Source organism: Sorex araneus, chromosome 1 (genome assembly GCF_027595985.1).
Source record: "Sorex araneus isolate mSorAra2 chromosome 1, mSorAra2.pri, whole genome shotgun sequence".
NCBI classification, from domain to species: domain Eukaryota; kingdom Metazoa; phylum Chordata; class Mammalia; order Eulipotyphla; family Soricidae; genus Sorex; species Sorex araneus.
In genome coordinates this window covers 301,748,304-301,775,743 of record NC_073302.1, presented here as the reverse complement: position 1 = coordinate 301,775,743, position 27,440 = coordinate 301,748,304, and the positions used below count along the sequence as shown (strand labels likewise).

General features: G+C 56.3%; 1 protein-coding gene across 2 annotated transcripts; it reads right to left on the bottom strand.

Annotated features, from left to right (window-relative positions):
* Window positions 1–13,544: 13,544 nt before the first annotated feature.
* CCDC25 (coiled-coil domain containing 25) lies at window positions 13,545–27,059 on the bottom strand. Of its 2 annotated transcripts, none has more exons than XM_004614692.2 (9): window positions 26,919–27,059; window positions 24,295–24,342; window positions 22,466–22,505; window positions 20,732–20,783; window positions 18,821–18,896; window positions 17,337–17,440; window positions 17,035–17,237; window positions 15,671–15,716; window positions 13,545–14,942 (listed from the first exon to the last, which is right to left on the bottom strand). In XM_004614692.2, exons 1-9 carry the CDS (start codon window positions 27,043–27,045, stop codon window positions 14,913–14,915), a joined length of 726 nt encoding a protein of 241 aa, XP_004614749.2. In that variant the 5' UTR covers window positions 27,046–27,059; the 3' UTR covers window positions 13,545–14,912. The 2 variants fall into 2 exon arrangements, with proteins under 2 accessions (XP_004614749.2, XP_054977129.1); XM_055121154.1 differs by lacking the exon at window positions 26,919–27,059 and adding an exon at window positions 26,836–26,853.
* Window positions 27,060–27,440: the final 381 nt, after the last annotated feature.

The following is a 27,440-nucleotide window of genomic DNA, read 5'->3' as shown; positions in this document are numbered from 1 at the left end:
CTAAAAAAAATGTTAAATCCAAGTCCTGAAAAAGAAGATTAGGAAACTGAGTTTGAGTTCCATGGGATTGGGGGCCTGGGAGGATGATTTGGGGCTTCTGCCGACTTTCTGTTGCTAGGCATCAACACAGGGAAGTTCCAGGGAAGAGAACAAGAACACATACAACATTGAAATATAGCCACAACACTCTTTGGAAGAAAACAATGGGTTCCAGCGTCTCTGGCTTGCACCATTAATAACGTCCAACAGAGGGGAAAAATCATCAGGTGTCACCCCCCACTACCTCACACACACCCAAGACAATTCGCCCAAATGGGACTCATTGTGCCAGTTAGGAAGCAGAGGCAATAGAAAAAGATTGAGAGGGAACCAAGGTTAGTAAAGACTTACCTGTGAAAGAATTATGTTCACAGAATGAAAGGAAAGTGTGGTCGTAAGAAGTGGCAAAAGGGGCTGGAGTGATAGTACAGCTTGCAGGGCGTTTGCCTTGCACTCGGCCAACCCAAGTTTGATTCCCAGCATCCCATATAGTCCCCCGAGCACCACCAGGAGTAATTCCTGAATGCAGAGCCAGGAGCAACCCCTGTGCATCACTAGGTGTGATCCAAAAAGCAAAAAAAAAAAAAAAGAAGTGGCAAAAGAGTAAATCTCAGTAGGAAAATAAAAGCTATAAAATACGGAAATATTTATGAACTTTCTCTTTTTTTTATTTCAAATCTTAAAATCACCATAACAGAGAGTGTTTGTTGAACGGAATTAACAGTACATTGGCAAGAGAAACATGAGAAAACTTGAAGGTTTGATCCCTGGCATCCCAGAGGGTCCCCCCTCCCCCGAGGACCCCCCAGGGTGAGTGCAGGAGATAAAGAAAAGAGAAAAGAAAAACTGAGGAGGATCACAAATGAAACCCTATCATTAAACTTACTAGTCATACCACTAATACCACGGATCAGAGAAAACTCTGAAAACAGCCGCAGAATAAGACACGCTATCCACAGAGGAATATTGCTATAAACTAACACTGCCTTCCCGTCGGCATCGGTAGAAACATAAAACAATGAAATAAAACCCGTGAATTCTAGAGCCTGAGCCATAGGGCAAAGGTAGGGCACTTGCCTTGCACACGGCCGTCCTGGTTTTCAATCCCTCTCACCCCATATGGCCCCCAGAGCTCTGCCAGGAGAGAGCACAGAGCCAGGAGTAAGCCCTGAGCATCACCACGGATGGGCCAAAACAATCAAAGAGAAACTTTGAATTCTGAATGAAAAGACTACCAGCACAGAACTTTATAGCCACAGAAAATTTCCTTCAAAAGTGAGAGAAAAAAAAAATGGCTGGAGCCTTAGCACAGCGGGCAGGGTTCTTGCTGATCCAGGTTCGGTCCCCGGCATCCCTTGGGATCCCCCCGAGCATGGCCAGAAGTTACTTCCGAGTGCAGAGGCAGGAGGAACCCCTGAGCATCGTCGGATGTGGCCCCAAAGCCAAGTCAATGAACCAAACGCCATTCATGGGTGGGCAACGTGCTCTGCATGAAAGATGTGTGGGTTTCACTCCTGGCACCACCTGGGCCCCCGAGCACCAGCAGCGGGAGTAGCCCTCCCCCCTCCTCCCCACAGAGCCTCCCCGCCACCTTTCCTGCAGTGGCCCCTGTCCACTCCGACCCCCAGGACTCCACAGTCCCTGGGAGGACTGTCCCAGCGTCTCCCCCAGCTCCACACCTCATCAGCTCTGGTTCTGGGCCTGTCTGGGTCATCCCGACCCTACAGTCCTGGGAAATTCGGGGTGGGGCAGAGGGTGGGGGACGATGTTTGCCGAAGAGGTGAGGGTGACCCTAGAGCCCAGCCCGGAGTCCAGCAGGGGTTCTTGGAGGCAGATTCCAGCTCTGCAGGGAGCCCTCTGCCCAGGTCAGGTGGGTCACGGTCACCCTGCCGAGGTCCTGGGGCCCCCAGAGCGGCCGTCTCTCCCTCAGGCCTGCCGGGTCTGGGCTGCGGCTGGATCCCAGCTGACCCTTGGGGAAAGCGCCGTTATGCCAACACACACTCTCAGAAACTTGTTTTCCCTCTTTCCACCCAGGCAGAAAAATAAGCTGTGGGGTGGGAGAGACCCGGTGCCCCCTCCCCCTGAGTTGGCCCCTGTCCACCCCGACCCCCAGGACTCCAGCGGGGGGAGGGGGCGGTGAGTGCAGAGGGGCCTGAGGGCCGGCCTGGCCTCAGACCAGCGTGACCTGCTCACCTCCGGCGCCTCCCAAACAGTGGGTGCTTGTCACGCGGCCGCCCCGGGTCCAGCTGGCGGCCACATGAAAGGCCCGGGGAGGCGCACCCGCAGCCTGGCCGGCCCCCTGAGCACTGGCCACGGAAACTTGGCCACACCGCCGCCACCGCAGGGCAAGGCGAGGTCCGTGGGCGCCGGGGGCACCTCTGTGGGCCCCAGCTCAGCAGCAGGAAAGGGGCCCTGGCACCTGCCTGGCAGCGTCGTGAGGGGGGCAGGTTTGTTAGCACAGGTGGAGGAGCAGCTCGGCACCTTCCCACCAGCTTCCCAGCCCCTTGGCACCCCCGCAAGGGGCTGGAAGGCGGCACTGAGGCTGCGCTGGCAGAGAAAGCTGGTCTGTGCCCAAGGCGGTCAGCGGGCCTGTGTCTGCGCGCCAGGGCAGCCAGGGGAAACTGAGGCCCAGCCAGGACCATGGGGAAGGGCCACCAACTCCAGGCCCAGGATTCCAGCCTTTCAGAGAACCATGGCTCTCCTGGCCTCCCCCCTCCGGCCCTCAAACCCTGGCTTCTCCCCTCCCCCTCCCCTCTCCCTCTGCTCCCCCCTTCCCTCCCACCATAAAGGAACCTGTCAGTCTGCCTTTACTGAGCAGAATGGACACAGCTCTAATAACAGTCCACGGTGGGCAGGAGGCTGAGTGACCCTCTAGTCCCACAGGCTCCAGCCTGGGTGACCTCAGAGTGACCTGAGGAGAGATTCAGTGGGGTGGTGTCCTGCCCTCTGCCCCCACAGCCCTGCTCACACCCAACAGCAAGGATGTGTGCCCTCAGGGCACGGGCACTGGGGTCCCTCAGGACATGGGCATTTGGGTTCCTCAGGGCACAGGAATTGAGGTCCCTCAAGACCCAGGATTTGGGATCCCTCAGGGCACAGAGATTGGGGTCCCTCAGGGCGCAGGGACTGACTAGGGTCCCTCAGGCACGGGGATTAGGGTCCCTCAGGGCACAGGGACTGACTGAGGTCTCTCAGGGCATAGGGTTTGGGGTTCCTCAGGCCACGGGCATTGGGGTCCCTCAGGGCACAGGGACAGACTGAGGTCTCTCAGGGCGCAGGGTTTGGGGTCCCTCAGGGCACGGGCAGGTCTGAGAAAGCCACACTCTCACCTCCCTGGTTGCCCCCAGAGCCAGGCTTCCTGAGGTTGTGCCTGGGCTTCCCAGCTGCCCTCCCCAGTCTGAGGTCGGTGGGGGGCTCTGCACGTGGGACCAGTCCCCGCAGCCGTGCTGGCAGGACCTGGCCAGGGCTGCCCCACAGAGCCCAGCCCAGGTGGAGGGTGGAGCCCGCACTCAGCACATTCCGGGCTGTGGCCAGGAGAGAGGGCCGCTCCCGGCTCCCTTTCCTAGAGCCTCAGAGGCTGCAGCCAAGAAAAACCCTCCAGAGGAGGTGCTGAGGGGGATCCCGGGTCTGTGAGGAGGAGGTGCTGAGGGGGGATTTGGGTTTATGAGGAGGAGACTCTGAGGGGGATTTGGGTCTTTGAGGGGGAGGTACTGAGGGGGGATCCCAGGTCTTTGGCGTGTCTCCCAGTGCCCCCAAACCCTGAAACCATGGCCTCAGGAGTGGGCCCGCCCCTTCCCTCCTCAAACCTCGAAGAGGGGAGAAGGTCTGAGTGCCAGGGGACAGAAACCAGGAAGTTGTGACATTTAGAAACAGTTATTAGCGGGCCAGAGCGATAGAACAATAGGTAGGGATTTGCCTTGCATGTAGTCGACTCGGGTTCGATCCCCAGCATCCCATATGGTCCCCTGAGCACGGCCGGGGAAAATTACTGAATGCAGAGCCAGGAGTAACCCCTGAGCATCACCAGGTGTGACCCAAAAAGCTAAAAAAGAAAAGAAAAAAAACCCAGTTATTAAGGGGTATTTACTTACCCCTTAATAACTGGTGATAGTACAGTAAAGAAAGAACTTCTGAATATTCCTAGGTGTGGACCCCCCAAATCCATTAATATCATTGATTTGGATATGGAAATGGTTTTATTTTTGACTAGCTAATAGCTTCTATCAAGTTTGACATGTTCCAGTCATTATCTGGTATTTCTTTGCTTTCTGGTTAGAAATAAGTGTGCTGACCTATGTCCCCTTTTCCCCTGAGCTTCCATCTCTACAACCCCCCAATCCAACCCCAAATTTACCTTGTTAGGTCTGGCTATTAGCTTATGTACCACTAACAGCCAACTAAAGCCATAAAGAAAATATGAAAGGCTTATCTTGATCCCAACAGCCATACAGAGCTCCCCCAAAATATGGAGCCAAAAAACATTGAAGAGACTGAGAAAAATACCAATGGCCCCAAAATATATTTCTTAAAGCTGCTGTTTATGCCTCCCTAAATTCTCACCGGAACTCACAGACTTGTCATCTAGTTTGCTCAACTGTGCAAAGTGACCACAGGAGCAAAACGTGTGGCCCCGTGGTTGGATTCCGACTCTTCTGGAAGATCTGCAGGAAATCAGAGCATTCCAGAAAACCTGCACTGGCCAAAGCAAATTAACCCGTGGGAAGGAGAAAAAGCGTTTTCTCATACTTAAATGCCTGCGCACGAATGCAAGAGGAAGATGGAGCCACAGAGCGACCGGAGATCTGTCTTAACGCAGTCGGGGTCACAACAGTAATTAATTCAAGCAAACAACCACCCACCAACCAACAGGTACCAATAGAAGTGGCAAAAGTGAGGTAAGAAGTAGAGTAATTGCAGTCTTGGGCATCACCAAGCTTGGTCTGTGAACTGGCTGTTGGGTCTATAACATGAGAGAAGTCGGGTGAGTCATGCTTTCTGCTGATACCTGTAAACCAAGTCTCACCAAGTCTGTCTCCTGCCATAGTATTATATCCTGCCCCCTTGCTCTGTTTTACCCACCTCTTAATCCCTAAGGTGTGCCCCCCACCCCCTGCCATTGCTAGTCTAAGAGCCAACCAAAGGAGGAGAGCCTAAGAATTTGTTTTCCTCCAGTCGGTTTGTTGTTTTACCTTCCACACAAGTGAGGTCATAACATGCTTGTCGCTCTCCATCTGCCTCGTCTCACGTGGCATAAGGCCCACCATCTTAATTAGGTGATCGGGACGAACAGCACCAGGAGCGGAACAAACCAGCATCGTGTGTGAATAATGGGGTGCAATAGAGCATCTAGCATCACTCGGGTGACGTTCCCGTTCCCAAAACGCATCATCTGGGGGTGAGTTGCTTTTTGGACCACAACTGTGGTCCAAAAGGCCGAACCTTCTACAACCTTCTCATTCTGAAAACAAGTGTCGAGGGCCTGTCCCAGATCCAAGGAGACTGGCATGTGATAGCTGGGGGTGGCGTGGACCCTCGTGTCCTGCCCTAGAAGATCCTGAGGGCCACTGGTGAAATGAAAGTGGACTTTACGTTTAATTCCTATGAATACAACAGGGATTCTGTGCCCTGCTGCCTGTCATATTCTACAAGCAGGACCATCCCCCTGTTTGGAGCGTGCGTTCCGCACAAGGAATTCCGTTCCCTTCCCCATAGGAGGCTGAATGCTGAGTTCCTCCTTCTTCTCTTTCTACAAAGTCAGTGAGGCCAAAGCCTGGAAGAGGACTCAGCTCCCCCCAGGAGAGAATTGTGGTGGGTGGGTGGGGGGTCTACGGGGATCCCAGGAGAGTGGGTGCTCCAGGGCTGGGCATCAGAGGGAGACCCAAAGGTGCCCACTCCTTCAGACCAAATAGGATTCGAAGGTGTCCAGGGGCCCAGGGGCTGCACCCCCCCTTCAGCCTTGCTTCAGCTGAGCGGAGACCCCCAGGGGAAGCCCGCTGGCCGGCAGGAGGCGGTGCCTCTGCTTGAGTTCTGCAGATCTTTTCTTTGAAGGTGCCCAGGAGGCCACGGGATTTAGCCTTTTCTATTCTTCTTTTTTTTTTTTTTGTTTTTGGACCACACCCGGTGATGCCCAGGGGTTACTCCTGGTTCTGCGCTCAGGAATCACTCCTGGTGGTGCTCAGGAGACCACACGAGATTCAAAGGCAAAGGCCCTCCCCACTGTACTCTCACCCTGCCCCAAGGATCCAGACTTTTCTACAGCACCATGGAACTGTGGGGGTCGTGTGGAATCAAAGCAGTCGGAGGGGAGAGGCAGATATGGGGCGATTTCACTCGGCTTCGGGCAGAAAGACACAGAGAAAGGAACAGGCCCGCCCGGCCAGGCCACATGGGATGTTGACATCCTGACTGCAGAACTGTGGTTATGGGGGTGTGGGGGGCACAGGGGAGGGTTCCTAGTTCCTGGGTGGGCATGATCTGCTAACAGGTACCTGAACCCCCAAACACTGGCTTGTAAATCTCCACTTAAAACAACAACTGGCTCATCACGGGCTGCGCCTTGGTCTTGGTCTCTCCCATAATCATGGGTCGCGCCGCTGCCTCTGTCCCTCAGCGCCCACCGCCCCCCACCAGCTCTGACCTGTGCAAGTCCCCGACTCAGCCCTGCTGTGAGTCTGGCGCTGGCGGGGTGAGTCTCCGTGAGGGCGGCTGCAGGCGGAGCCCCTGCTGGAAAGAGCAGTGTGACCTCACAGATGCCAAACCAGATACCTGGGAAGCACCTGTGCCAGTGAGGGGCCCCACGGCTTAGGCGTTCCTCACCTGGTCTCTCAATGCCGGACACCCCAACCACTGTCTGTGAGTTCGTGTGTGAGTGTGTGTATGTGTGTGTGTGTATACACTTGTGAGTTAGTGTGTGTGAGTGCATGTATGAGTGTGTGTAAAAGTGTGTGTGTGTGGTATGTGTGTATACACCTGTGAGTTAGTGTGTGTGTATATGTGTGTGAGTGCATGTATGAGTGTGTGTAAAAGTGTGTGTGTGTGGTATGTGTGAGCATATGTGAATACATATGAATGTGTTTATGTGTGTATGAGTGTGTGCATGTGTGTGCGCCACATGCATGTGTGTGAGTGCATATGAGTTTGTGAGTGTATGTATGTGTATGGGAGTGTACATGAGTGTGTAAGTGTATGTGAGTGTGTGTATGTGTGCATGTGTGTGTGAGTATGTGAGGTATGTATGAGTGTATGTGAGTACAGATGAGTATGTGTGTATGAGTGTGTGCATGTGTATGTGCATGCGTGTGTGCATATGTTTGTGAGTGTATGTGACTATGTGTGTATGTGTGCATGCATGTGTGTATATGAGTTTGTATATGTGAGTGTATATGAGTGTGTAAGTGTATGTGTGTGTATATATGTGTATGCATGCATGCATGTGTGTGTGTGTGTGTGTGTGTGTGTGTTGGGGACTGTGGGTGGTTGCAGAGACTGTCCAGGCTGAGGACAGAGCCCTGTCTCTCATCTGTCACTCCCTGGCTGGGCAGGGGAAGGGCTCATTTCTGCCCTGGCTCACTCCTCACCCACTGCAGGAGCAGAGACCTTTGAGCCCATGCAGACCCAGGGTCTGTTCGGGGGCTCCCAGCGCCACCTGACATTAAATGCCAAAAAGCTGCATACCCAGTACCACAGGCTACATCCTTATCTTTGCCATAAAATCGGTTTCTTCTTTCCTCACTCTTAGAAATCATGTCTATTAGCTTTAACCTGAAAGCTTTGTAACTTTCCACATGGTGAATCAACAAAAGAATTAAAAAAAAAAAAAAGAAATCATGTCTATTAGGCATAGAGGATCCGAAGCCATTTGCAGGCACTGTTCGGGGAGTCGGGGTCCAGAAATGACCAAAGTTCCTGTTCCCTACTCAAGCCCCACATGCAAAGAAACATATAGTGCAGCTGACGGTGACCAAGGCTGTGGAGAGGGACCAGGCAGGAAACAGACACGAACAGAAGGAAACAAAGGAACGAGGGGCCGGGGCAGGAGAGAGGGGCAGACGCTGCGCTTGTCTCACAAGTGGCTGACCCAGGCTTCATGCCCCGAATACCACCAGTGACGCCTGAAGACAGCACACACACACACACACACACACACACACACACACACACACACACACACACACACACACACACACACACACATACTCTCCAGTCCCCAGCTTAAAGGAAGAAAATAAGAAATATGTGTGGGCTGGAGTTCTAGTGTTGCAGGTAAGCTGCTTGCCTTGCATGCGGCTGGCCCAGGTTCGATGCCCGGCACCTCATATGGGTCCCTTAGGAGTGATCCCTGAGCACAAAGCCAGGAGGAAGCCCTGAGCACTGCCAGGTGTAGCCCCCAAACAAGCCAAAAAAGTGGAGAAAAACAGAAAGAAAATAAGAACAATCAAAGTAAGAAGAGCAAGAAACACAAACAAACAAACAATCCAAAAACAGGAGAATTTTTAAAAGCAGCAGAAGCGAGAATGGGTGCGGGGTGAGTTCATTGCCAGTAAATGCTGGGTCCAGTGGCTGGGCCTGTCCCGGGCAATGACTGATAAAGAGCTAAAATTAGCCGCCTTTCCTTTGAGCCCAGGCCACCTCCAGCCTTGAACTTTCATCCCCTGAGACTGGCACCCAGCATTTCCCTACCGGGGGTGGCCAACCTGCCCTCAAGGCCCTGGCCCCCAGGAAGGCGGCCTTCCCGTCCACACCTCCTCCCTCGCCGTCTATTTCCTGGAGCCCCAGCCCCTTGGATGTGGCCGGTCTCGTGACCCGGAGCGCCTAGTTTCCCAGAATCTTCCACCGTGGGACCCGCGCCCCTCTCTCGCTCCACCCCTGGCCGGAGCTGGCAGGCCGCCATTCTTGCTAAATGGACCGCTAAAACGGCAGAACACAACCGCTTCCTTTTGGCACGGCCTCCCCTCTGCTCACAGCGTGCCTTTCGAGCGTTCAGCCTGGCCCTTCTCCCCCAGATCCGTAATCCCACTCCATTTCTGAAAATGACTTCACTCTGCCCCTTAAATGTCTATTAAGGGCTTTGTCTTGGCACTAAAACTGCCCTTTCGTCTCGGTGGATTAGCTCAGTGGATTAGCTGCTTCTCTCTGTTCTCCCCGCTCCACGCCCCTCCCGCCCCCCAGAAACCCATCTAGATAAAGGTTGCCCTCACCGATACCGGAAACTGGTCCGGTGGTCACTAAGTGTTATTAGAGGTGACCTTAGAGAAGCCAGGGAAAGCAGGTCAGAGACTGGGAAGTGTAGTTCTCCTTTTGTTTTCTCTTTCTCCTCAAGGTCCAGGGCGGTTAGCACAATTCCAGAAATCAAAGGGCCGAGGAGTCTGCTTAGAAATTGGCCTGGACAAGGCAGTTCTCAAGAACTAAGGCATGTTCTCTGTACCTCAGTTGTGACAAGGCCACTAGACTGGTAGGTCAGGAAAACACCATTGATGCATTTTGTCCGGATTTCAAGCAAGGTGTTTTTGATAACCATACAAGCAAGTAGGAAAGTACAGTGGACTGAAGTCAAGTTAGGGTTAGGAACTAGGTCATATTCTATAGTGCTGGGTAACTGGTGAATCTCAGACAAAATGCTTCTAAAACTTTGCTAAAGATACTGACAGAAATATACCTGATTCCATTTCCCTCCATTTTTTCTCTGCTTTCTGAAGATGAAATGCTTATAAATACATAGGTAGTATTTGTTTTTTGTTTTTTTGAAGTAAATAGATTTTATTTAGAGGTTTCTGAGGGAAAGAGGAAGGGATAAGTGGGAGAGAGAATAGTGAAAACAACGCGCTCAAGAGAGAATGCGGGCTTCTCCAAGGGTGGAGGAAGCCCCTACACATAACCAAGCTTTAGATACAAAAGTATGAAAGCATGAAAGTACACATCTCCGGGGCCCGGAGCGAATGCACAGCGGGTAGGGCGTTCGCCTTGCACACGGCCGACCCGGGTTCGATCCCCGGCATCCCATATAGTTCCCCCAAGCACCGCCAGGAGTAATTCCTTAGTGCAAAGCCAGGAGTAACCCCTGAGCATCGCTGGGTATGACCCAAAAAGCAAAAAAAAAAAAAAAAAGAAAAAGAAAGTACACATCTCAAGAGGGGAGATGCGGGCGACACATGTGCTCGGCCACGTGGGCACAAGCAGCACATGGGCTCAGGCAGCATATACGCCTACATAGGTAGTATTTGTAAAGGGGATTATGTGGAGGAAATAAAGTCAGAATACCTCAATAGACATCTAACAAGATCACTTCTTTTGTTCTGTTTTTCTTGGGGGCCCCCCGGACAATGCTCAAGTGTTTCTCCTGGCTCTGAACTCAGGAATCACTCCTGGTGGTGCTGAGACCATATGGGATGCCCGGGATTGAACCCAGGTCAGCACCAAGCAAGGCAAGCGCCCTGCCTGCTGTACTATCTCTCCAGCCCCTAGCAAGATAGCTTTGATGGGGAAATTCATCTAAAAATAATAGTGAGGGTCAGGGAGTTGTTGGTGGCTGGACATAGGTTTTGCATGTGGGAGGCCCAGGTTGGGTCCCTGGTCCAGTACATGGTCCCCCAGCACTGCCACAAGGCACCCCTGAGCACCGCTAGACATTGCTCCAAAGAAAAAACCAACCAATAAGTACCCCCTGCCTGCTCCTCCAAACCTTATAATACTTAAGCAGCCTCCCTTTGTACATTTCAAAGCCAACATTCCGGTAAGGTTGCTTTTATGTGTGTATTTATCCTCCTCTGCCCCCACTTTGCCCTGGCACCCAGGCTCAAACCATGGTGGCCGAGTTCACCTGCAGCCGAGATCACACTCTTTGGTGCAGGGATGCCAGAATGCAGAGTTTAAAGGACCTGAGCTCAGCACACATGGGCAGTTCCGGGGATCAAACTCAAGGCCTCATGCAAGTGGAGGCAGCCTTGGCTCTGACTCATCCCCCAGACCCCCAAGACGGAGTTTCCATCACATTCCAAAAGGCAGAACCAAACAATGTAATCATTTTGGAAAAGGCTTAGAGGATATAAAAGGAGCCCCAACCCGGAGAGTGACCGCCCCCGGTCAGGAGAGGGAGCGGGCAGAAAGAATGTGATCAGGGACGGGACATGCCCGCACACCAAGGCAGGGCACGGGTCATTTCTCAGCCTGGGCACGAGGCCATGGTGCTTACAGTCACCCTTGAAAAGGAGCATCTTTCCGTGAAGTCTTGTTTGTCATGCACAGAAAAATAATTTTAGAACCAGAGGGACAGCACAGTGAGATAAGGCGCTGGCCGCTGGACACACAGACCACCCGTTTGACCCCTGGCACCACACAGGGTCCCCCAAGCCCCACCAGGACTGACCTCTGAGCACAGAGCCAGGAGTAAGGACTGAGCCACCAAGTGTGGCCCCTTAAACAAATATAAAAATTAGTCTGCGGGGGGGGGGTGGTGGCGCTAGAGCAATAGCACAGAGGGTAGGGCATTTGCCTTGCACATAGACGACCCAGGTTCAATTCCCAGCATCCCATATGGTCCTCTGAGCACCACCAGGAGTGATTCCTGAGTGCAGAGCCAGGAGTAACCCCTGTGCATCACTGGGTGTGACCCAAAAAGCAAAAAAAATATCTAAACTCCCGCCCCCACAAATGGCCATGGCCTTATCAGTCTGCAGTGTGGAGGCTTAGGGATTGTTTGACTTTGGGAGAGAGCTGGGCTGGAGGGACACTGGCCAGGGACCCTTCTCAGACCAGGGGTGGGGGCTGTTCTTTCTCTGGGGGGGCACTGGACCAGGAAGTGCCCCCTACTTCAGGGCCAGCTCCAGGGGTAACTGACACAGCCTTCTCCGGGAGGAGGAACCCATCTGGGTCGATGAGCCCCCGTGAAGGATGATGGCCACTGGGACTGAGCTGGACCCGGCCCCTTCCTAGTGGCCAAGTGGCTTGAGAAAGCATTTCTGGCTCTGACGCAACCGCGCCAAGAGGGGAGAGTTTTATTTGGGGGTGCTGAGGAGGGGTGCCTTGGAGTCTGATGAATCCCAAGTCCGCCTGCCTCCTGGGGTTCCAATTTAGGGAACCTGATGGCTCGACATGAGGACCCGTGGGCTGGGCCTGTGGAGCAGATCCAGAACCCTGGTGGCAGTTTAGAACAGGCCAGTGAGGGGCTGGAGAGACAGTAGTGGGAAGGGCATCTGCCTTGCACGCAAACAACCCGGGTTCGATCCCCGGCATCCCACAGGGTTCCCAGAGCACTGCCAGGAGTGAGCCCTGAGTGCAGGGCCAGGAAGAAGCCCTGAGCAGTGCTGGGTGTTACCCAACTGCCATCCCCCCCACTCCCACCCCCGCCCCAACAGAACTGGCTGGTGACTTGCACACACCACCCTGATTCTGGAGATTTCAAATACTAAGAGTGAGGAAAGCCGCACTTTTCACGCAGGAGGCCCTGGGGTTCCGGAGGGAGCAGAGGCCTCAGAACTCACCCAGGACGGTGAGAACAGGGCCGGGCCTCACAGAAGCTGGTCCGCTGTTCTCTCCTGCCCCCTGCTGGCCCAGCCTGGCCTCACGACTCCAGGACGAGGCAGGGCAGGGTGGCTGGGAGAGGGGGTACAGAGGGCACCCCAGCCTGGCCTATGGGACAGGGGAAAGGCCGGTGGGATGCCAGCAGTTCCCACCCCTACAGTCAGGTTCCAGGAGGTCTTAGAACCCTAACTGGAGCCTGCAGGCCCGGCCCAGGCAGAGCAGTCAACCCAGCAGAGCTCAGGGGACCCCGAGATGTGCCCCGCACGTGCTCTCTGCCCGGGCGTGACCTCCGGGCCCTGAACTCAGGCCTGCCCCCCACAGGGGCACAGGAGATCCGGGCTCGGCCCACACAGACCCAGGACTTGTCTTGCTGATGGAGGGAACACGGGCTTCCAGGCTGGGATGGGCTCGGCCTGGCACGCTTTCCCTTGAAGATGCCGTTTCGAGCAGATGTGGTGAGGTACACATACCCCACATTCCCGTGTCCTCCTGCTCCCCGCCATCAACAGCTCTCTGTGAAGTGGCTGGTTTGGTTCCAGGGGCTGAACCCCACTGCCACGTCATGGCTGACGGCGTCCCTGGGGGCGAGGGGACTGGGCGACGGACAGAGTCGCTTTACTGTGCTTAGGCTCGGGGGAGGCTCAGCAGGGAGCATGTGTGGTGTGTGGGCCCAGGTCCAGCCGCCTGTGCCTTCCGCCCCGCGCCCGTTTAAATCTTTCTGGGTCACCGTGGGCAGTGCTCAGGAGAGCATGGGGTGCCAGGGAGCAGGCCCGGGTCTCCCCTGCAAAGCCTGCTTCAGACCGTGGCACGCTGAGGCTCTGCCACGCCTTGGGCCTCGCCCTCCGCAGCAGGTGAAGGCCAAGGAGCCTCACAGAGAGGCCAGAGCTCTCCTGGTGTGCACCTGGAGCCCCCGGGAGGAATCGGGGCTGGGGCAGGGACTGAATTTCCTTTCCCACCATCTCACCCTCAAAACCAGCTCAGGGATGACGCCCTTTCAAAGAAAAAATGTCTTTATTTTTTAAATCACAGAACACTAGGCTGGACATCATTGCACACCCACCCATACCCCCACACAGGACACAGGCCCGCACTCTCTCCCAGACTCATCTCCCACACCTATCTCCAAGGGTCACCCATGAGCCATGCCTCGAGGAATGTTCCAGTTTGAGGCCACAGACCAACCTGGGCTTAAGGGAAAATTCTTGGCCAGACCCACAGTCCAAAATGCTACTCCCGGGATGATGTGGGAGAGAGGGGGGAAGGGCAGCAGCTGACCACGGAGCAGGCTCCATGCCCGACATGCATGGGGACAGCTCTGCACCCAGACACGTGTGGGGACAGGCTCTGCACCCCCAGGCATGCATGACAACAGGCTCTGCACCCCCCAGACATATGTGGGGACAGGCTCTACACCCCCACAGACACACGTGGGCACAGGCTCTGCACCCCCGGACCATGTGGGAACAGGCTCTGCACCCAGACATGCGTGACAGCAGGCTCTGTGCCCCCAGATACCCTGCTCTCCCTCTGCTGTTCCGGTGGTCTCCTCCAACAGGGGCTGCCGCATGGACCCTCGACTCAGGAACAGGACGGTGGCGCCGGGGACAGCAGAGGGTCCCATAGGCATCAGTCACTGAGCCCACAGTGCCGGCCGGGCTCACAACTCAATCCTCTCGGGACCCACGAACATCCGCCCTGCTCGGCTCTGGAGGCGCCACTGCCCTCTCTCGCCGGTGACGGGGAGGTGGCCTCCAGCGCAGGAAGTGGGGAGCTGCCACCTTCAGGGATTCCTGCAGCTCTGTGGCCTGCCACCATCTCCCTTGGGCACAGAGAACCAGACTCCGGGCCGGGGGGCTGGCAGGGCTGGGTGCAGATGTGCAGCCACAGAACCTTCTGGAAACTCCGGTCTCCTTCCGACCTGGGTTTCAGAAAGCAGGAGACGAGCGAGAGAGACACGTTCACAAGCTGTTCACCAAGATGCTCCTCCTCCCGGAAAGGAAGGTGCTTGCAATCGGCGGCCAGGCGAGGTCTGAGAGTCACAGGCCCCCCCTTGCTGTCCGGAGAACACGGCCAGGCTGGCAGAAGCAGCCCCACTGCCCAGAGCCAGAGGTTGTCCTCAAGTTCGACTATATTTTACACATATAGAAATACATAGTTATATCTGATTCTTTTTTGTCAGCAAAAAAAAAAAAAAAAAAGGAGGGGAGGGGCAAGAGTTCTTCTCCCAACTGCAAGATTGGTAACATTTGTAGGAAGAAGGTAGAGTTCTGGTTGGCTTTATAATTCCCGACCTAGATGAAATCAACACATCTGCAGCCGTCCTTAAACTCATGTCTTTCAAAAGTCCTGGTCTCTGTTCACATGAACTCATCTGAGTCGTTGCCGTCCTGGGGGAAACAGAAAAAGCGAAACCGTCAAGGTCTTTCAAGTGAGTGACCGACCTAGGAGATGACTCTTGCGCTAGGGAAGGTCTCCTCAGGCCTCGTCACTCAAAAATGGTGGAAGAGCGTATATGTGATGACAAGATTCCCTAAGCAGGAATGACCACCACAAAGACACACGGTCTGGGGACAGCAGATCCTTTGGTGCAATGGGGAAACTGGGGGATTTGTCCTATTTGTTCTGTTTTGGGGCTCTAGCCGTCCGTGCTCAGGGCTCAGTCCTGGCAGGGCTCGGGGACCAGGCTGACAGTATGCGAGGCAAAGGCCCTCTACCCGCTGTCCTGTCGCTCTGGCCCTGAGACAACACTGATTACTACTCTAGGCTTCCTGAGTGAGCAGAGGGCGGAGTGAAACCCGTTGGCGGGGAGGCAGACCCCTTCAGGACTACCCTCATGTCACCAGGCCTCACCAGCAAGGGCTTAACTCTCTAAGAGCAAAAAGATTCTCTTTAATTACACAACACCACTGTGTGATCCATTATGAAGACACACCTCTGATTCACAGAGGACATCCCTAAGTTTAGCTCTTCAGAGACGGAACTAGGATACTGGCGTCTGCTCTTAGGAAGGCCGGTACAAGCAAGTCACCAAATCATTTAAGCCCGGCTCCCGTGCCCCCGGCTCAGCCTTTGCTTTGTTTCGACGTGACTCAGCGCTCAGGTGTCGCTCGCATACCTGATTTGAAGACATGTTCTCTGCCTTCATAAGTGACGAGTAGCTCCTAGGAGAAAAGCACATTCAGAGGGTACCCAGCCAGCGGGGGCGGGCACAGCGGGGCGGGGGGGGGGGGGACTCGGGGGGTCGTGGGAACCCAAGAGGGTGAAGGTCCCAGACCACCAACTGGGGGCTCCGGGGCTGGGGGGAGCAGCCGGAGCCCACAGGACTCGTGCGGGCTCCTGTGGCCGAGTCCCCCTGAGGTCGCCCTTCCAGGGCAGAGCGATGGCAAGCGGAGCCTTGTGGACAGGACGCGAGAGGGGGCAGGTCACCCAGAGGATAGAGAACAAAGGCCCAGGGGGACTCCCACAGGCTCCGGAGATATGTGTAGCCCAGGAGGAACTTGGCCCAGGGACACGGATCTGAGGAGTGGACACCTGGGATGGGTAGAAGCTTCAGGAGCAGAAAGGGGGACAGGGCCAGCCCTGACAGTGACCAAGCAGCACCATGGACAGAACCCTGTGCTAAAGCTGGCGGGGGAGGGGACAGCAGAAAGTAGGGTAAGATGACTAACACAAAGTGTCCCCCCAGGCCGGGAGTGTGCTTCACAGGCCCAGTGTGCGTAAAGTCCGGGTTAGATCCCAGAACCGCTGGCTGTGCCCCTCGAAACACAGAGAAGAGGCCAGAGAGATGCAGCAGGGGGAGGGTTGGGACTCGCACGTGGCCGACACAGGCACAAGGTCCACATGCACCATCAGGAGTGAGCCCTGGGCACGGCAGGGTGTGCCCCAAACCACCCATCCCTGGGGAAGAATAGGACTAGCCCCTCCGAGCACGCAGGAGGCTCCGTGCGGCCCCAAGAACCACCTGGCATACCTGAGCACTGGGCACAAAACCAAACAAATCAAACTGCATTTTCACCGCTTCCTCACTGAAAGCAGTGTGTCACACTCAGGGGCAGCTATGTGCCTGGCTGGCCCGGGACCTGGGCTCTGGCCTGACTCCTGGCTCTGTGCTCTGGGATCACCCCCAGGGGGGCTCAGGAGACCATATGCGGCACCAGGGATCAAGCCCAGGTCAGCTGCAGGGCACGCCCCCACCTCATGTACTGTTATCTCCTGGCCCCAATTACCTTCAAGTTTCTAAAGCATTTAAAGAGCAGCTTCCAACAGCGCTTGGCACTGGCCTCTACAGTTAAGCCACCGAGGAATCTACGGCCGAGCTGGTGAGAGCTCAACCCTGAGTTCTGTCTTTCCTCTTTCTGAAGGTACCAAGAGACCAAACTCCACAGACGCCCCCCAGGGCGCATCTGCGGCCCAGAGGGGCAGGTGCCTCTCCCTGCAGTGCTCGCCCGGGCCAGCACGCGGGGACAGCCCCACACAGACCTCAGCTCATCCATCTCCCGCTTCTTCTTCATCTCCTCCTTCTCCTTCCGCTTCATCTCTTGGACCTGGGCTTTCTTCTCGCTCCGCTCCTCGCGGTCCCGGCACTCCTTCTCGGCCGCCAGGTCGGGGAAGCGCTCGGCTCTGGTCTTCTCCAGCCGGTTCAGGATCTCATTCATCTTCTTCTCCACGGTGACCAGCTTCACCTTGGGGGGAGCCGGGGCAGGCGTGAACCCTGAGGCTACGGTCGGCCCTGGGTCCGGGGCGAGACAGCAGGGGAAGCCCCCCGCGGGGGCCGTACTCACGTCCTTCTGCCTGTGGAAGCCGATCTGGCCCACATCCATGTCTGACGTCTTCTTCAGGTTGGACCAGGGCGTGTAGACCACACCGACGTTGTTCATCTTGCAGCCTGCAGAGCGAGAGGCCACCTTCACCCTGCAGCCTGTGACGCCGAGCCGGAGGCCCACACCCCGGGCAAGGCCCTGTAATCCAAGGAGCAGGCGCAGAAGGCAGCGGCCATGGAAGGCCCAGCCATCTGGCCACACAGGCCCCAGGCAGGGCCCGGAGCAAAGTGGCCACAGAGGACAGCAGGAGCCACGCACTGGCCTCGGGAGGCGCCATCGTGGCGGGAAAGAGAACGGGACCACACGGGGCTCCTTGGGCCCGCTAGTGGCCTGCGGGTACTGTGAAGCAAACAGACTGGGCCAGGGCCAGAGGCTGCTCTGCACGCATGGAGGGGCAGGAGCCTCGGGAAACCAGAGTGATGGCTTGTCCTGCAGCCCTTCCTGGCTTCTCTTCCTTTCCAGCACGGAGCCTCTTAGCTACCACAGAAGTTCAGCAGAGTGATTGTCCAGGTGGAGGATCTGGACAAAAGGGGCCAGTAGTGGCCTGATCACACTGCCTCTCTCCTCCCCACCCACGTGGCCCTCCGCCACCCAGGCACCCCTAGTATCCCAGACTGGCTTCTGCAGTGTGCGAGACCAGGCCCATAGCCAAAGGTCCTCAGATCACTGTGTCTTGAGAGAGGCCATGAGGACCTCTGACCCTGGTGACCCCCATGACCCGCCACAACCCCGGCCATATAGCACTGTTATGTCCTCATTGTAACCCAGCCAGGGCATGGCTGATCCCCTCATGAAGAGGCAGGAAACCCGTATGATTATGAGATAACCCCGAAACCGCCACCGTGGGGAGACCAGAGACTTGAGACAGGGTGAGTGGGACATGCAGCCCCAGGGCCTGACGGCCATGGGGGACACAAACAGAGGGGCAGCTGGCCAGCACCTCTGTGGGCCACGGAAGGCTCCCCAAACTGGTCACTGCTGCGCGGCTACTTCAGACAACACCCCTGCCTGCTGCATACGTGAGGTCACAGGCCATGTGCACTAGCCAACCGAGTTCGATCCCCGGCATCCCAGAGAGTCCCCCGAGCACCACCAGGAGTTAATTCCTGACTGCAGAGCCAGGAGGAAGCCCTGGGCACTGTCAGTTGCGGTGCATAAAAACCAATGTTCCCGAATCTCAAAAATCTCAATCTTTAAGTGAAAGGCGGACGCCACCTTGTGTTTGTCTACAGACAGCAGCTGGGCGCCAAGGGCTCTGGGCAGGCAGGGCTGGGGCCACCCGGGCAGGTCCAGCCTCCACCGCAGGCCAACAGGGGACACGCACAAGGACACACACTCGTGGGGAGATGTGCAGGAGGGGGAACAGGGAATGGGCACGAGGCACGTTCCCGGCACTTATCCAAAACGCACCCACTCCAGACAGAGGAGGGCGCTGGGAAACTGACCTTGGATACTGTTGGCTTTCACGAGCTGGGCACAGTCCATCAGCACTTCCTTCGGGATGTCCTCGATCTTCTCCCCCTGCAACACAGAAACCAGATGCATCCATGGCGGGCACTTCCTACACGCGACCCACCCAGGGCTTGGCCATGACAGTCCGTGCGCTGCAGGACAAGGAAAGCCAGGCCAGGGGGTGTAGACAGCAACAAGAGGCACAGGCGGGAGGCGCTGCTGCTGAGTGTGTGACAGAGAGCACACACACAGAACATGAGAGCAGCAGCGCCACAGCCATCATTCCTCACCGCACAGAACCTGGGAGAAACGGTGCCTGCGCCTGGGGACCCTTCCAGGCCGCTGAGGGGCTAGCGAGACGAGCCACCCCTGACCTGCCCTGCACAATCTCTGCAGTGCTGGGGACAGAACATAGGGCTGTCCATACCATAGCGCCACACCCAGCCCGTGTGTGTGTGTGTGTGTGTGTGTGTGTGTGTGTGTGTGTGTGCGCGTGCATGTGTGTGTGTGGCTATCCATACCACAGCGCCACACCCAGCCCGTGTGTGTGTGTGTGTGTGTGTGTGTGTGTGTGTGTGTGTACGCGCACATACACAGAGACTGGGATTGAACCCTGACTTTGTATGTGGAAAGCATATGCTCTACTAAAGCATGAGCACCATGTGGGATTTGGATCTGTGCTGACAGAAGTCTCCCCAGCTGAGGTGGCGGCACCCTCACACCTCACATCTTAGCAGCCGCTTCTGAGTCAGGAAGAAAGCTGAGGTACCTCAGGCCTCAGCATTTGCTGGCAAGAAATACTAGCGGTGCCTGTCTCTTCCAGATCCCTTTAGGGAGGTCAACTACCCCTAAGCGACAAGTGTGGAGAGGTGTTTCCTGGGACCACCCAGTGCTGGTTTTATTTTCCCTCAGGAGGAAAGCCAAGCTCTAGTCAAGTGACAGTACCCCGGGTCACCTCTGTTCCTCCCATAATCCACAACGCAGGACCCAAGGAGAACCCCATCTCCACCGCACTCTGGAAGAGAGTGCCCTCACCCACCCACACACCAGCAGGGGACACCCCCGAGCATTGACACTCCAACCCTGTACTGGTTTGGGGCCCGTGGCTGAGCAAGTGGGAGGCGCGGGATCCATGCAGCACCACAGGGCTGAGCAATCCTAGAGCATCTGCGGGTGGAGCCCCTGAACAAAGAGTGATTCAAAGGCTGCTTCTCTCACTTGTGATCCACATCAGCAGTCTTGGGGTTCATTACCGGAGGGGCTTGGGGGACCCTATATAGTGCCAGGGATCAAACCCAGGCCAGCCGCGGGCAGGGCAAGTGCCCTACCTCATTGTGCTGATCTTCTCCCGCTAGGAGTGAGAAGCCCACAGAGCAGGCCTGACAGCTCCGCCGGGGCACGTGAGACGCTCACCCCGGGAGCCCCAGGGGGCTTAGCAAGGGCTCTAGAACTGCTTCATTACCCGAATTTCCCTTCAAACACCAACGGCTCTGGAGGAATATACGAGGGACAGATACCCCACGATTCCCCTACACGCACTAAAGGAATGTCAACCGCGTGCTGGAAAACAAGTTCATTATACAGGCGACACGGGAATCCTGTTCCTGCTCATCAGCCCACTAACCAAGGCACAATATCCGTGATGAAAGTGGGACTCCAGGGGTGGAGGGGAATGAAAGCGAGAGGAAGGACAAGGATGGCAGGGCGAGCCGGTGGCCTGAAGCAGAGTCTCACCTCCCAGGCCCGAGACTGTCCAGCCTTTCAGAGCTGGGGGCTTGGGGGCGCCTCTGTCTGCTGCTGACTCTACCTGTTTAATTACCTCCTGTCAGTGAACTGCAGAAAAAAGGACAGAGCAAGAGATGACACTCATCTCTCAAGACAAAGGCCCATTTAGATCCAGTTACCTTATGCAAGCGGAGGTACACGTGAGCCGAAGAGAGTTTGTCCACGTGGAACCTACAGGGAATGAAAGCCACTTTTTAGCAAGGGATAAAAACAACCACTGCCGGCGACCGGCACTCAAGAACCCACCACAGGCCTTCAGCAGGTCGCCCCCTCGCCGAGCACTGGAAGTGATGCCACAACAGTCCCTCCATCCAGAACATGGTGTAAGACAAAGGACCAAGAGCAGTGGTGGGGATAAGGGGAACACTCTGGGCAGGGGACCCGTCTAGGGAGGAGGGGCTAGGGTGGGTACAGGGACCAGGATCCATCCCATGGGTCTTTGGGACAGGAGCAGAGAAGCGGACAGAGGAGTTTCCCGGACCGGGAGCCCTGAGACGGCAGACAGAACCTTCCCCGCAGGGTGCAAGGTGAGGGAGCGTCTGGGAGTGCTTGGCTTTTTGACACAGAGCTGAGGACTTCAGGGGCAGCCTGGAGGCAGCAGTGCCCACAGGAGTCAGCCACCTTGGTCCCCTGGCATGGAGGCAGGTGCCCGGAGAGCCTGGGCCTGTTCATGGCAGCAAGATCACCGCCCTCCTGCCCATGGTCCCTGCCATGAGGCTCTGGCTCCTGCCACTGGGCCACCAGGCAGCCTCCTGTCCCACCCCAGCTGACATTTCTGTCCAGGACTGCCACCAGAATCCCACCCCCCGTCCCTGCTGGCACTGGCCTTGGAGCTGACCCGCAGGAACTGCAGGAGGCCACCTGGGAGTCCTTAAGGATGGCTGGCACCCCACACCCGCCTTCTCTAGCCACACCAGCACAAGATGCGGCCTGGCCTTCCCGAAGAGGGTGACCACCTGCCCTGCACTGGCTCGATAGGGTACACGGGCCTTTGTGTCACCTATTGAATGAAGGTGACCCTCCAGGGGGCGCTGATCTCCCCTGAAAGGAGGACCCAGAAGCTTGGGAGCCTTGAACGTAGACGATGCTACATGATGGCCAGGGTCCTGCTGTCTCTGGGCTTGACTGTGGGCCACCTCTGGACTGTAGGGTTCAACCCTGGGCCTCCAGCGTACAAAGCCTCGGCCCTGCCGACTTTCTGGTTCCCTTGATGCCCTGTCAAACGCCCTCCTTCAAGGATGAACTCAGATACCAGTGTCCAAGGGCTGCCTCAGAGAGCAGCATGGGCTGCTCTGCGCCCCACGGGGCTCACTCTCGGTGTGCCGGGGTTGGGGGTGGCCAGCTTGGGGCGGGTCTAGGAACTGCAGGCCAGGCTGAGCTCAGTCTAAGAGGCCCCGTTTAATCTCCTGGGACACAGGCGGGGTGTGGGCTGGGACCCGGGACCCTGCTGCTGGGGAAGGAAGCCAGCCCAGAGGCTGCATTTGCCTGACAGTCTCCAGCCGATGCCAGCAGGGCCCTCCAGTCTCCCGACAGGTCAGAGAGTGACACCAATCTTCCAGCCGGGGCGAGAGCTCGCATGGAGATGCAGGGTGCACTGGAGCGTCCATTGGACTGCGGCCTCACCCTCAGGGGCCCTGCCTGTGTCCACAGTGGGTAGGGTGTTTGCCTTTCAGGCAGCCGACCCGGGTTCGATTCCCAGCATCCCATATGGTCCCCTGAGCACCACCAGGAGTGATTCCTGAGTGCAGAGCCAGGAGTAACCCCTAAGCATCGCCAGGTGTGACCCAAAAAGCAAAACAAAAACATCAGAGCAGGAACGACACATCATGAGAAGCAGAATCAAACTGACTTACCAGACATCCTCGGGCCAGCCGTGCTTTATGAGGTCCTCATCTACAGTGAGACAGAGAACAGAGCACAGTGAGGTCCACGGGGCGGACAGTCTGCCCTGCAAGAGCTCCCTGCCTCCTCAGCCCCGAGACTGCAAGTCACCAACACAGATCTCACAGCCCGATAGTCTTAAGTCACACCTGTATCTTGAAATCCAGTATTTCTATTTGATAACAATATGCTGACAAATACAATCAGCTAAGAAGTCAGAGGCTCTCTTAGAAAATGGATTCCTATAATACCTATGGTTAAGCGGTTTTGTAAAACTTGTTTTCAAAAACCCTTCTCGGGAGCAGAGCAACAGTACAGAGACTAAGGTGCTTTCGGCCAACCTGCGTTCAATCCCAGGAATTCCACAGGGTTCCCAAATCCCCCAAGCCCCAGATGGCCAGTAAGTCCAGAGCACAGACAGGTGTACACCCCAAAAGGAGCTCCAAGTAGGCACGTGTGGAGGGAGCTTTAGGTGAGGCGGGGCGGAAGGGGTGACGCTAATAAGCATTCGGCTACAATTTGAATTCTTAAGCTGCCTATTAGATAAAATTTCAAAAGCTTCAACATTTTCTATTGCCGTCACTGGGCTGTTTCTAGCTACACGTGTCAGTAAGGCCATGCGGATGCTCCTGAACACTTCTACTAAGGAATGTCTATAAAAGCTGAGGCAATAAAAGTCAGGGCCATAGCACAGCAGGGAGGGTGTTTGCCTTGCACACGGTCCACCTGGGTTGGATTCCCGGCATTCCACTGGCATCCCCGAGCAGCGCCAAGAGTGATTCCTGAGTGCAGAGTCAGGAGTAACCCCTGAGCATCGCCAGTGAAGATAACATAAGCATAAACAAAGTGAAGCAATAGTTTATTTTCTTTTTTTGCTTTTGGGGTCACAACGACGATGCACAGGGGTTACTCCTGGCTCTGCACTCAGGAATTACTCCTGGCGGTGTCAGGGGACCACATGGGACGCTGGGAATCAAACCTGTGTCGGCTGCGTGCAAGGCAAATGCCCTACCCACTGTGCTATCACTCCAGCCCCAGGAAGCAATAGTTTAAAGGGAGTCTGGGAGCACAAGCTTTACACTAAGAGCGCCAGGTCCAATCACCTCAGAGGTGCCCGCTGGCCCCTGCCTGCCGGCTGATGGGAGGAACCGTGTGGAGAGCGGTTGGGAATCGAGACTCCTTTGTGGCCCTAGAGTCCCGAGGCAGAAGCCATCAGGCTCTTCCGCGGAGGAAGGTGAAGTCTTCTGACACGCAGGGCAGGCCCGCCACCCAGGATCCAGCCTGACTGTGCCACGCCACGGGACCCACAAAACTCCCTCCAGGAGCCCACGGGTCTTAGTCAGGCTCGGGCCTGCCCGTGTCCATTCCAGAAACAGCTCCCCCAATCTGGATGGGCCTGCTCTCCCCTTCACAGTCCTGCACTCCCCCAAGCCCCCCACACTGTCTTTACACACTTGCTTCTGGAGAACCATTCCAGGCTCCCGGGAAGCCGAGCATGAGAATGCCGCGCAGCACGAACCTCCTCTGCACAACTTCACACATGCTGGCCTGGCGCCTCCCAGATAAGCTCCCAGAGAGACACTAAACCTGAGGCACAGAGTCAGGGGGAGGCATCGGGCCAGGCGGCCACTCCTCCCAGAAACATGCAGGGCCAGCCCCCAAAGGCCCTCACAGTAGGTCTGTCAGTAGCTGGCAGCCTAAAGCTTGTGTTTGACAAGCCACAACGGGCAAGGCAGGGGGCCCGACAAGGACCATTCACCTGCCGAAAAAATCAAAATTTAAAACAGCTTCAGAAACTTACTTTCGTATTTGTCCTTTCCCATGTAGATCGTGTAAGGAGATGAATTCACTAAAACAAAACAAAAATAAAACCATTAGAAACCTCCCTCTCTGTAGCTCTCGCCGCTGAGACGGGAGGGTGGCGGAGTGCGGCCCGCGGGCCAAACCTACCCAGGGTGGGGGTGTGTTTCCATAACTTTTTTGGTTTTGTTTTGGGGCACACCCTGCAATGCTCAGGGGTCACTCCTGGCTCTGCACTCAGGGGACTCCTGCTCAGGGGACCCTAAGGGATGCTGCCTCAGGCCGTGTGCAAGGCAAGTGACTGCCCTGCTGTCCTATGGCTCTGGTCCGCCTTTCACATCTTCAACGTCTTGGGGGAAAGGCGAAAAAAAAAAAGCAGCTGTGCAATGATGGGGCCTTTGCGTGGCTGGCGAAGCGTGACCTGATCACAGCTGGCCCACGCTGAGGCAGCTTCCGGCCCTGAGCTGTGACTCCTTTCTACTCGCTCAAGCCACCCCAGCTCTATCCTCTGACCTTCCTCCAGCAGGGAAACAACAGGTTTGCTGGGGGCAGGACGAGTGCAGAAGGGAAGGTGTTTGCCTGCTGCAGACCCCTAGTGCAGCCCTAACCCCCCAATAAACAACATGCAAAAAATCAGATTACCCTAGTACTTTGGTTATTATTATTATTATTTGCTTTTTGGGTCACATCATTTCCTTTTCATTCTTTTCATGTGTTCTGGTGATGGGATTTTTCGTTTCCAGTGTCAAAGTCAAGGCTGATTTAGGAAGCCACAAGACATCTGTGCCCAGCTCTTCAACTCCTCTTGTACCTTAATACTCCTTAATAGCTTCTGGCCTAAGAGTTTTCCATAACTGGGTAAATGATTCCAGTACCTCTCAATTGAGCTGTTGCTATCCTGAGCCAGGTAGCAGCGATGATTAGCTCCTGTGCTCATCAGTCGTATCGCTGGGTAATAATAACCAAAGCAGGGGCCGGAGCACAGCGGGTAGGGCGTTTGCCTTGCATGCAGTCGACCCGGGTTCGATTTCCAGCATTCCATATGGTCCCCTAAGCACTGCCAGGGATAATTCCTGAGTGCAAAGCCAGGAGTGGCCCCTGTGCATCGCCAGGTGTGACCCACAAAGCTAAATAAATAAATAAAATAAAATAAACTAGACCCTCTAGGCCCGAGCAATAGCACAGTGGCGAGGGCATTTGCCTTGCACTCGGCCGACCTAAGTTCGATCCCTGGCATCCCGTATGGTCCCCCGAGCAGCGCCAGGAGTAATTCCTGAGTGCAGAGCCAGGAGTAACTGGGTGTGACCCAAAAAGCCAAAAAATAAAAAGTAAAAAAAATAAATTAGCCCCTCTGTGGCCACTGTCAGCTGGCTGGCTGCAGGGAGTCTTCCCAATGACTCTCTATGCCTCTCGGCTTTCTGTACTGTGTGAGGGTTTCTCCGCTTTCACTGGAGAAGTTCAGATGTTTTTCTCCTGTAACTTCACGACTGCAAAGATTTACTATTTGATTAGGGGCCACAATACGTTCCCACTTGGAAGCAGCTGGCAGTGCAAGAGATGCCAAGGAGGAAACGGGGACTGAGGATCCTTGGGCGGTTTAGTCCCTTCTAATTGGTTCTATTAGGGACATCTGGGTTTGCAGGGCTCCAGCTGGAATGCCACCAGAACTCTAAGGAAACTCTAAGCGCTGAGCACCTTCTTCCCAGCCCTGGCTGGGGCAGTATGGAGGATTGAGTCTCTCTCAGGGGTGGAAAAAGCTACAAGGAGAAGAAAAGGCTGGCCAGGGCCTCTAACGATTTCTGAGGCTGGTTCGACCTTCCGTTTCCTTGTCCTTAAATCTGGGGAGCCACACAAGCAAGTGCATGGAGCAGAGCGGATGTGCCTGCGTGCTGGGGCCCGCTCAGCTCTCCTGTCTCCCGAGCACGCAAAGGGTGCCGCGACAGCACTACCAACCCTCAGTCCACAATCAAACAGCCTGAGCTGGGTCTGGGTGGTGGTGGTGATGGGGGAAACACTGTCCAGCGGACAGCCCAGTCCCTCGGCCTCCATATGGTCCCCGGAGCACCGCCAGGACTTCATTCCCGATTGCAGAGTCAGGAGGAAGCCCTGGGCATCGCAAGGCATGACCCCCCAAAACAACCAAATCACCATCCGGGGAAGGCTGATGACGGCTGGCCGGGCCCAGCGGGTGTGACGGTCTAGGGCGTAGACGGGAGAGGGGGCGCTGGCTGGGGAGGGCACACGGAGCTGGACACTCGGGAGTGGCCGCGAGCCCCTGCAGCGGAACTACCCACTGCAGGGAGGCCCGGGCTCGCTGCCCCGAGCCGAGGGCGGGGGGCAGCCCGAGGGGGACAGCCGCCGGCCACCGCCAGGAAAGGGGCCCTCCAGGGATGCGGCTGCGGCGATGCCCATCGCTCTGCCTACTCGCAGGGAGCGCGAGCCGCGGGCCAGCCCTGGGCAGTGGGGGGAAGAACCACACACACACACACACACCCGCACCGGGAGCACAGACAGCTACAGGACGGTCCCCGCACGCACTGACCAGAGGGTCACTCGGGGCCGCCGGGCGCCGGTCGCGCAGTCCGCGAGGCGGCAAGGGCGCGGGGGGCGGCGGCGCCCACTCACCACAGCTGCTGGTGAAGTAGAACACCATGGCGAGGGCGACGGGGACAGCGCGGGGCAGCTGCTGGCCACTGGCGGAGCCCGGGAGACCCGAAACACGGAGGCCGCCTGACCCCGGAACTAGTCGCATACTTCCGGCGGAAGTCGGGCGCGTCATAAGACAGGGCCGTCGGCGCCATCTTTGATCCTGGCAGGAAGAGGCTGTTGGCGGGATCGCGCGGTTGGCTGTCCAGAACTGGGGGTGCCGGGAACAGGGGCGGGGAGGGGGGGCGGGGACCCTGAATTTAGGCTAGGTGAAGAAGAGTCATTGCTTGGCAACCCGCGCTTCTTAAAGCCAGACGCGGTTGTCACGTTTTATTTTGCCACCATCCTCCACATTCTAGCGCCTCCTTGCTCCCCCTGCCGTGCTCCTCCTGTCTTGCTCCGCCTCGCCTCTGTGCTCCCCCTGCTGTGCTACCGGCTCGCCTCCTTGCTCCCCCTGCCGTGCTCCACCTGCCATGCTCCCGGCTCGCCTCCTTGCTCCCC